Source organism: Lactuca serriola, chromosome 3 (assembly GCF_051521515.1).
Source record: "Lactuca serriola cultivar US96UC23 chromosome 3, Lser_US96UC23_V15, whole genome shotgun sequence".
Classification (NCBI taxonomy): domain Eukaryota; kingdom Viridiplantae; phylum Streptophyta; class Magnoliopsida; order Asterales; family Asteraceae; genus Lactuca; species Lactuca serriola.
In genome coordinates this window covers 50,536,053-50,546,853 of record NC_136410.1, presented here as the reverse complement: position 1 = coordinate 50,546,853, position 10,801 = coordinate 50,536,053, and the positions used below count along the sequence as shown (strand labels likewise).

Below are 10,801 nucleotides of genomic sequence, written 5' to 3'. Positions count from 1 at the left end.
GTGTATATATGGTATTAATACATGATAATCTAATGGAAGTATTATTACTTAAGAAGATTAAATGTATATTGAATACTTGATGCTTTAGGTTAAATATATATACACTGTGATATGATAGTATTGCATAAACATGGATTTGTATTGGAAATTGATTACATAGATTGTAGCATTGTCTAGTTTTAAACAAAGACGTATAAAGGATGTTTAGTTCCAAGTAAGTTGAATAAGGGTGTAGTCATACCCTGTATTGTGATGGTATAGCATGACCAAGAAAACTGTTTTGAAAGGGAGTATAATAATTTGGTCTAGTTACAAAATAAGGTTTTTCAAGAATATTTAGTTCAAAGTAAGTTGAATAAGTGCCTAGTTATTCCCTGTATTGTAATGATATTGCATAAAATGGAAATTTGAATTTGAAGTTGATTACATGTATTGTAATCTTTTCTAGTTATAAACTAAGACCTAAAATGGATGCTTAATTCAATTAAGTTTGGATATTGGGTAGCATCATACTAAGGGTATATGTGAGATTAGAACGAAGAGTAGAACTTTATTCTATGACACTGTTGTGTGGCGGGGTATGTGTTATGTACTGGAGTACTGTATTAGTATTCACCCTCCTTTTTAGATAGTCATAAACGGTGTGTCTGTATCAAGTTACCGGTGGGTATGTCTGGTCATCAGCTGGAGTAAGATGACAACCACAGGCTAAACTGTCTTATGGAAACGCTAGCAGACATATAGTCTGTAAGTGTTAATGAATTATACTAATCCTAGGAAAAGGATTTTATGTTCATTCGTTGTACTATATCCCCCATGGTTGCCTTTATTGACTAACATTTGTTGCCAATGAATCCCCAAAGCAGTATAGTCAACTTGTCTCTTACATTGATCCATCAATATAGATCTCATAAGATCACTGTTATAGGATCAGTATGTAAGGATCGACATGATGGGTAACTAAGGATAAAATGTCTTATAAATATTTATGTTGTGTTATTGGATAACAATTGGTTTTGCAGGTTTATTAATTATGATATATTATCATTAAAATATTATGGGATTGAAAACCCTATGTGTTTCACCATGTTTTCCAAAACCTGACTCACTCAATCTATATGCATCACATGTAACGATGTTAAGGCTGCTGAATCTTGAATAGGATGTTGAGTGATTAAAGAGACAAATCTGCAATAATATTCATGACCGTTAGGTCTTTACGCTGTAACTATGTTATGTGTTGATTATAACATCCTGAATGTTTTTGTTATTTTGAAAACAAACATCTGTACTAAAGATATTTTAATAAAACGAGACAGTTGCCGCAAAATGTTTTATTATACTGAAATTTTCCGCAGACAAAGATAACATGGTTTTGAAAGCGTAAAGAAAAGTTTTTTTTTTCGGTTTTGAAAAATACGGGTTGTCACACACATCAATCCAATAGATCCACAACAATGCAAAAGGATAAAGGGTGGGGGAAGAATGCAAAAGGATAACAACTAAAAAATAATGAAAATAGGAATAAATGGTGGTGTTGATGTTTTGGTCTTGCCGGAGAGGAGAGTCAGGGAGACTATAGAAAATTAGGGGAAAATGGGAGGGGTGGGTTGTCGGAGAGTTAGGGAGAAAACAGAAAATTGGGGGAAAAATGGGGAGGGGTGGGTTGGTGGATTTTCTTTTTCTTTTTTAATCTAAAAAAGAAAAAAAAAGAAATTGTTAAGTGCAAAAACTATTTTTTTTTAATGTCCGGAGGGATAAAACATGCAGTTTAAAATAAACAAAGGACCGTCCGAGTTAATTTTTGAAAATAAGGACTGAACGTGTTTTTTTGCAACTGTACAAAAGATGATTCATGTAATTTATTCTTTTTTTTTAAATTTTAATTATTTAACATAATCTTATTATTTGTGTTTATTTTCTTAATACATTATTTAATGATTTTTTATATATATTTTATTGATTTTGAGTTATACAGGTGCACAAAAACGATCTAGTTCTAAAAAAAATAAAAATATTTATCCAATTAAAAACTAGTTTTTTTTTTCCAAAACGAAACGTTAAAAAAACATTAAAAATATATTCAAACAAAGTTTTAAATTATAAAAAAAGCTATTCTAACAAAACGTCAAAAATAATGTAAACAGATAAAACATAAAAAAACATTAAAATTTTTATTCGAACAAAATATCAAGAAAAATCAAAACGAAAAAAACTTCACATCGCAAAAATAAATTAAATTTCAACAACGATGATAGTGGTCATGAATGCATAGATGAACAAAACGTTAAAAAAAATGAAAAATACATTTGACCAAAACGTTAAAAAAATAATAAATTGTTTGAACAAAACATCAAAGTAATGTGAAGAATAAAATGGCAAAAAAACATTAAAAATTTTATTCGAACAAAATTTCACAAGGAATGTAAAGGATAAAATGTCAAAAAAATCATTAAAAAGTTTATTTGAACAAAATATCAAGAAAAAAAAATAATGTATTTGAAAAAAATTCAAAATAATTAAAAGGATTTGTAAATTATAAAAATAAGGAAATAAAGAAATTGTATAAAGCCGGTTTTACGATTTATTAAAAAAAATATTTATTATTATTTAATAACCAGTTAATAATTGTAGGTAAGTAAATACAATTTATTATGTAATACGGAGTAATATTTAATAATTATAGAAAAAAAAATATTTTATAACGATAATAGTTATTTTAAAAAATTATTAAAGGGTCTATTAAAAGTTTCAAAGCCTACCCATTATGTTTTGGTCAAGTCTAACATGAAGTAGGTGACATATACTAATAATAGTTAGAAGTCTACCCATTATGTTTTGGTCGAGTCTAACACGAAGTAGGTGACATTATATTTAATGTTAATAGATGTAAAATACTTTGAATTGTCTTGGATGAAATTTTTCTTGGCATTCAAAAGATATTATGGTATATGTTTTTGATTTCATTTATGTCTTTGTAAAATTTTATAATTATGACTATATACTTGTAAAATTTCAAATTACATGTATATCCTTATGAAATCTTAAACCCACATATATACCAAACATTTAATTTAGTTATAATTAATCTATTTAAACATTAAAAACATTTTGTTTAAATTAGATTATAACTAAAATGTTAAAATACTTATTTTGAATCATTGCGTCATGTGATATCTTTATTCACTATATGATTATTCATGACATTATTCAGTGCCAGTTGTGCATAATCGATTAGCATAATTTGATTATATTGAATATTCGTAATCGATTCCTAAAGAATATATTTCATTTGCTACACTCGATTTAAGAGACTTGCGATTGACATTTTTGTTATGAAATAAGTATGGTGGTTATGCAATTGGTATTTACACTTCCAAACATGCGAGTTCAATCGACCATATCACTAATATCTATCAATAGCTATCAATGTTGATACTGAATTTTGGTTGATGAATATGTTTTGGATTGATGACATTTCAATGTCGAATTTTGAATTTAGTAACCAAACTTTGTTCAATCGGTCGACATCATTGGGCGAATTCATGAAAGAGATATTGAGCCTAACTCTATTATTGATCGACTATATCCAAATTTATATCCATATTTTTGGGAATTTTAAGAGAAGAGTAATGTTGCCATGTTACAAGTTAATTAGTTTTTATTAATAAAAAATAAATTTAAAGATATTTAAAAAAAAATTAATTATGATTAAGATCTTAACTCTATTATTGATCGACTACATCCAAATTTTTATTGATATGTTTAGGACATTTAGTAGAAAGGCAATATTGTAATGTTACAAGTTAATTAGTTTCTAATAATGAAAAATCAATTTAAAGATAGTTTTTAAAAAGATAGATTAATTCTTCTTAATAAATGAAAATAACTTTGTCATTTGTCATTTGTCATCCTCTTATGCATTATGTAACATGTCATTTTGTGGTAAATTTAGATTAAATTCTATCTATGTATCGTTTTGTGGGTTTTTTTTTCTCCCATTTTATTAAATTTATGTAATACTTAAATGTAATAATAAATGTATATTCAATTCATTAATACAATTTTCTTTATAATTTTTAAATTGAATAAAATTATTTTAGTTGTTTGTTAATTTAAATTATTAGTTTAAATTTAAAAGATAAATAAGCATTAAAATTTTAATAATTAATATTTTACCTTTTTTTCTTATAAACTTAAAATTTTTTAAATTGTTAGATCTTCATTTTTGTTTATTTTCTTTTAAATAAACTCATGTAATACATAGGTGTCACAACTAGCTATGATTAAATTAAGTATTTGGGTATGATTAAATTAACTATTTAGGTATATATGTGAGTTTCTAAGTTTAATAAAGATATACATTTAATTTAATTTGAAGATATTATTTTTTCTTTGTTTTTAAAGGTTTATAGGTTTTCTATCATTTTTGTATGATTTTTGATTGTGTGATGGGGTTGGTGCAAAAACCATGAATGGAAATCACGGTACATTAGACCGTCTAGTAACTGGTATGTATACCACAAAATGGGTTTTGGTCTAGGTGGCCACGATCGTCTTTGTGCACACCACCCCAAACCTTAGTGGTTCTTTGTGATCGTTGTATATTGTGGTGGGGAGAACGGATGAGCACGCCAATCATATTTCTTCTTCTCTTTTCTTCTCTCAATCTCTCTCTACAATAAAATGTGTGTGCGTGTGTGTGTGTGTCTCTCTCTCTCTCTCTCTCTATATATATATATATATATATATATATATATATATATATAATAAAATAAAAAAATAAGAGAGATATAATGGTAGGTATACCAACCTTTTAGTGGTGGTTAAGGTGATGATGTGACACCCACCACTATAATGGTTAGTACTGAATAGGGATAAGATTTAGAGCCAGAAAACCGGACCGGAACCAGAACTGTTAGAACCGGAATATATAGAACCGGTTCCGGTTCCGGGTTTAAAAATTGGCTTTATCCGGGTTCCGGGTTTGGGTCCATCGGGTCCGGGTAAACCGGGTCTAAAAACCGGAACCGGTTTTTGGAATCGAAACAACTTTTAGGCCCGGAACCGTTTTTTTGTGAAACGTTTAAAAGATGCATATTTCATTCGTTTCAACTCCGATTGACATACGGTTTTTTCCAACATGTATTTTAGAGTTTGTACATGATTTTAGAGTATAAATTTGTCATTTTCAGTTTTATATTCATTGACTTACAGTCCCCCAAAGTCGATATATCAAAACTGAAAGTTTTTAGTTTTTCAGTTTTTTTGTATTCGATGAAAGTTTTAAAACATGCATATCTAATTTTTTTGAAGTCGGATTGACATATGGTTTTTTCCAACTTGTAGTTTACAGTTTGTACATGATTTTAGATTATAATTTTGTCATTTTTGGTTTAACATTCAATTATTTACAGTCCTCCGAAATCGGGATATCAAAACTGAAAATTTTCAACTTTTTAGCTATTTGTTTTTGTATTTTGTATAATGTGAAAATGTTAACACATGCATATCATATTCGTTTAAAGTCGGATTTACATGCGGTTATTTCCAAAGTTTATTTTAGAGTTTATACATGATTTTAGACTATAATTTTGTAAATTTTGGTTTCATATTCAATGAGTTACAATCCCCCAAAGTCAGAATATCAATATGAAAATTTTCAAAATTCAACCCACTAAGTAGTAAGTAATTACCAAAAAATTTCGGTTTTTTCGGGTTTTCCGGTTCTAAACCCACTTTATCCGGTTCCAACCTACCCACTTTGATGTTTCCGGGTTTTCCGGTTCTAGACCCACTTTACCCGGAACCGAACCGGAACCGGTTCCTATATACCGGTCCAGTTTCCGGTTCTACAAAATCCCGTTAACCGGTTCCGGGTTTTCCGGGTTCGGGTCCATCCGGTCCGGGTTTGGACCCACTTTCATCCCTAGTACTGAGTATAACAGATGGACTTAGGAATACCAAAAAATGGCATATTATTTGTGTACCTACGAGTATAGTCGTCTTCCGCCCAAGCATCATCGTAGTTACTATTTTCAATGCCAGATAACCCTAAACAAATTCTATTGGCTCGTCGTAAGGAACTAAAATGATATCATTAAAAACAGGAAGTACCTAGTATCGTCTTGTGTACCAAAATATAGAATATATGGGAATGAGAGATAAAATTACCTAATTGATTGTTGTTTTCTTTTCCACTAAATCAGTTTTTGTTGGATCATCTTCCACTAAATCATTTCTCAGTCAATCCCTGCAAAAATAGCCATTGGTCGTATATGGCAAACACTTTCTACACTTAGAAAAGGTAAGACTATCTATGACATACTTTTCTTCTTCTTTTCCTACCAAATGGGATTACAATATTTTGTGACCTTTTCCCCATTGGCCAGATTCCAAATCAAACAAACTCCAATCACCCCCTTTATAATCACCCCAACAAACAACAAGAAAAACAAGGACATCAACCATTAAAAATAAATTAAAATGATGCACACAATTGAGTTGGAAAATGGGTAGTCATTGAAAAGATAAAACCACCTAATCCTCTCTACAAACTCTAATAATAATAATAATAATATCATCACACAACCATACCAACACACAATCCATCACCAACAACTTCCAACTCCATAATCAAACACCAATTTTTTCTCTATTCGCCACTCCCTTCACTGAAATTAAAAATTAAAAATTAAATTAAAACTTAGTCAAAAAACTAAAATTAAAATGAATCACCAACCTCTGCATTCTCAATCTCACCACCAGTTTTACCACCACCATCGTGCTTGTGTAAATCTTCTGTAACGTAAAAAACTTAAATAGTCAAAAAACTAAAATAATAATTATAAGTCATTTAAAAAAAAAAACACATAAAATAAAGTTACCTCCTTCCTCTGAAATATCAGATGTCCACAAGGTGAGATTGTCCCTTAGAAGCTGCATAATCAAAGTACTATCTTTGTATGACTCCTCATTCAAAGTATCAAGCTCTGAAATTGCTTCATCAAAAGCCTGTTTGGCCAAGTGACATGCCCTGTTAAACAACAAAATGTTAAATCACAAATGAAAAATCAGCTTGATTTGATGATTAAAAATTAAAAGTTAAAACCAAACCTTTCAGCTGAATTCATGATTTCATAATAGAAGACTGAGAAATTTAAAGCCAGTCCCAATCGAATAGGATGTGTAGGTGGCAATTCAGCTTCTGCAGTAGTGGTAGCTGCCTCATATGCTTTCATTGAAAGATCAGCAACATCTTTCTTGTCATTTCCAGACTTAAATTCTGCCATATATCGATAGTAATCTCCTTTCCTGCAAACAAGAATGGAATGAATCCCAAATTCCCAAATTCCCAAATACAATGAATGCAAAATCTTGAAATGGGATGAAGAAAGTAGAAAATTATGTGAGTTTTGAACTTACATCTTGTAATAGAATACATGTGATTCACCAGACTCGCCACATGAAGGAATGAGATGATCATCAATCACACTCATGATGTCATTGCAAATGGTGTTGAGTTCTGATTCCACTTTATGTCGATACTCCTTGATACGTTTTGCATTCTGATCATTACCTCGTGATTCCTCTTTCTGTTCTATTGATGAGAGAATCCTCCATGAAGCTCTCCTAGCACCGATTACATTTTTGTACCCAACTGAGAGCAGATTCCTTTCTTCCACAGTCAGTTCCACTCCTAGCTTTGCAACTTTCGTCATTGCTTCTACCATCTCTGTCAACATTAAATGGTAAGGAGAAGAATTAGAATCAACAAAAGCACTAAAGAAGAAAGTAGAAACCTATGTGAATCGAAGGAAAATCAACAGTTAATCTGATTAGCGGCTTGCAATGGAACAAATCTGAAAAACAAATGGTGATCTAGAAAAAAAAAGAAGCATAACTAGTTAGATTAGGATCTTATTAGGAAGCTAATCTATCAAGTTCAAAATCAAATTAACGCCGCAAAAATGTTCTAAAATTTCTAGGTCCTTGGAAATTTGAAAATACCTAAAGACGTAAAAGTCGATATGTGCAATGGATAATCAAGTTAGGAATCGGAAGTTTATAAAATCCGAATCGTTCAATTCCGATCCGGAAGTAAGCATCCAGTTTAAAACTATTACTTGTTGCAAGTCGTATGTACTAATCAACTAAATTATACAAAAGGAGTAGCAAGAAGAGAGAATGAGATCAGTTTTGAGTCGTCTCTTTCTCAATAAATTCCATTTCAGCAACTGGCTGCTGATATGACAAAATTATAAAACTGAAAAAAGCAAAAATCACATGAAACGCGAACACAAATCGGATAATCCTTACTCCAAGTACGATGCGTAGTGAAATCGAAATAAAAATGGAAAGATCGACGAAGAAGAATTTTGACTGACCATCATAGCGTTCGGCTTGCTCGGCGAGCTTAGCAGTGTAGACAAAGATCTCGCGTTCTGAAGTAGCCATGGAGATCGATCTATGAGATTTGATGAATACGGTATGAGGATTCAAGGTTTACTTTGCTGTGAGAGAGAGAGAGAGAGAGAGAGAGAGAGAGAGAGAGAGGGGGGGAAAGATCCTCTCGCTTTTTGGTCGAGACGAGACAACAATTCGTCAGGGCAGAGGAAAGAGACGTCGTGATGGCCGCGTCTATGAAAATTTATTATTCACAAGTTGAACCATTTCTAAAATTTGGGTGAACAAGTCTACCATGGTCCTACTTGTTTCAAGGATCAATGATTTGTTTATGCAACAAATTTACTTAACTTATATATATATATATATATATATATATATATATATATATATATATATATATATATATATATATATATATATATATATGTAATGTAAGGTTTTTTAAATTTATGTAATTTTTATTAACTATTTACAAATAAAATCATTAGTTTATGTTCACATAAATAAGTAAGAGATATATAAATATACTAGTTGTGAAACCCGTATATTATACGGGTTGATTAAAACAAAATATTAAATAGAAACGATTAAATGAGAAGTTTATTTGAATTTGAAATTTGAAATAAATAAAAATTATGAGAAAAAAAAACATGCAAAAAATAAATAAATTAAAATTATTGTTTAGTTATCAGACTCGTATACTAAACATGTTAATTATAACAAAATGTTAAACACAAAGGTTTAAACTATAAATTTATTTAAAATTAAAATTGAAATTTAAAATTTAAAATTTAAAATTAATATCATTAAGGTAGGTTTAATTTATGGAAACTAATTAATAATATATTAGAAATGGAAAATGAAATAAATGACAAGTGGAAAATAAATATATCTCTAAATTATGACAAAATGACATGTGGCAAATTGAATGAGAGAAGGACATGTGGCAAAATCATTCTTATTTATTAGGGTAGATTTTAATGTATAAGTTCATAAAATACTTAAATAAATTGGTAAGTTACTTAAATTAATAAAAGTGGGTAGTATCTTTACTTTTTTTTCTGTAACAATATTATATACTCTGTATTTAGAATATTTATTTTATTTTCTTGTATTGTTATATATTTATCATATTAAATGTTACTATCAAGTTATATTCTTTCAACAAATTATAACATGTACTTTAAAAAAATAGATGAGGTGTTTTATATAATATCTGATAGAAATTAGGATATTTAGTTAATATGAAAAATGTATTTTTTAAAAAAGGTTAATAATTGAAGAAAGTTTATGATATTAGGTTTTTATTTGATTAGTTTTAGTGAAAATATGAAAAGGCAAAATAAAAAGTTGTTAAAGAAATAGTTAAATGATGCACACTTATGGAAAGAATTAGTAACAATGGTTTCAGGTGGCAATGAAAATGCAGGAAACGGTTGCGAAACTTCATCAGTTCTACCTTATATTTGGATATTTTGAATTTAGCCTTCCTGGAAAAATATGCATTATGGTTTAATCCAAATAAAGAAGGTATATATATGGTGAACACAATGAGAAACTCGTGGACTCTAAGCAAAACCAATCAAATAGCGGTCATTGGATTTGTTGGCCAAAACTATTTCCCCTCAAGGTTAAGTGTTTCATTTGGCGAGTAGTATTGGAGTGAATCCCAGTTTCTGCAACACTTCGTGTAGGGGCATAACGGTCCAATCCACATTCTGTGTTATGTGGCAACTATGACGAATTTGTAAAGCATTTACTAGTGGAGTGCGAATTCTCAAAATTAGTGTGATGTTGGATATTTAAATAGTTTGGAGCATAGAGTTTGAGTGTTAACACAGAGCGTGAACTTTTTGATTATGTAGCTACATGGGGAATTGTCCTAAGAAAAGACAAATCTTCACTATGATAATCTATGCCATATTATGGATTATTGGCTAGTAAGAAATGACAAAATCTTCAAATATAAGATGATCTCTCTTGCAAGATTGGTGAATATTATCATGTCAAAAAGTTTTGAATGGAGCAAATATCATGCAAATCTTTGTAAAAGCCGGATGGATTGGAATATCACTCCTTTTCAAACGTACGTTTTTTTATCACTACAAAACACCTCCTTTATTGCTTTATTCCAAACTTAGCAACTTGCTTTGTTTGGGTTGTTATATATATATATATATATATATATATATATATATATATATATATATAGAGAGAGAGAGAGAGAGAGCTAGGTTCAAATGTTTTTAGTAAGTATTGTGTGCCTAAATGCACCAATGAGAATTCAAGAAATAATAAACAATTAAATAAATCATTTAAGGGTAAATTAGTAATATTGCTTGTATATTAAATAAATTCCAAAATTAAAATCAAATCAAATCCCTAAAAAATT

The 10,801-nt window shown here is 29.6% G+C and overlaps 1 protein-coding gene across 2 annotated transcripts; it reads right to left on the bottom strand.

The window, feature by feature from the left end:
* Positions 1-6,448: 6,448 nt before the first annotated feature.
* On the bottom strand, positions 6,449-8,611 carry LOC145092249 (14-3-3 protein 9-like). 2 transcript variants are annotated; one of them, XM_079030179.1, is made up of 6 exons: positions 8,388-8,611; positions 7,426-7,735; positions 7,117-7,314; positions 6,888-7,036; positions 6,743-6,801; positions 6,449-6,674 (listed from the first exon to the last, which is right to left on the bottom strand). In XM_079030179.1, the coding sequence occupies exons 1-6, from the start codon at positions 8,455-8,457 to the stop codon at positions 6,672-6,674; spliced, it is 789 nt and encodes a 262-aa protein (XP_078886305.1). In that variant the 5' UTR covers positions 8,458-8,611; the 3' UTR covers positions 6,449-6,671. The 2 variants fall into 2 exon arrangements, with proteins under 2 accessions (XP_078886305.1, XP_078886306.1); XM_079030180.1 differs by having other exon boundaries at positions 6,743-6,798.
* Positions 8,612-10,801: the final 2,190 nt, after the last annotated feature.

Coding starts and splice junctions, on each gene's coding strand:
- LOC145092249 (XM_079030179.1), bottom strand. CDS start 8,457: ATGGCTACTTCAGAACGCGAGATCTTTGTCTACACTGCTAAGCTCGCC. Junction 7,736..8,387: donor GCAAGCCGAACGCTATGATG/GTCAGTCAAAAT, acceptor TAATGTTGACAG/AGATGGTAGAAGCAATGACG. Junction 7,315..7,425: donor CATGTATTCTATTACAAGAT/GTAAGTTCAAAA, acceptor TCTTGTTTGCAG/GAAAGGAGATTACTATCGAT.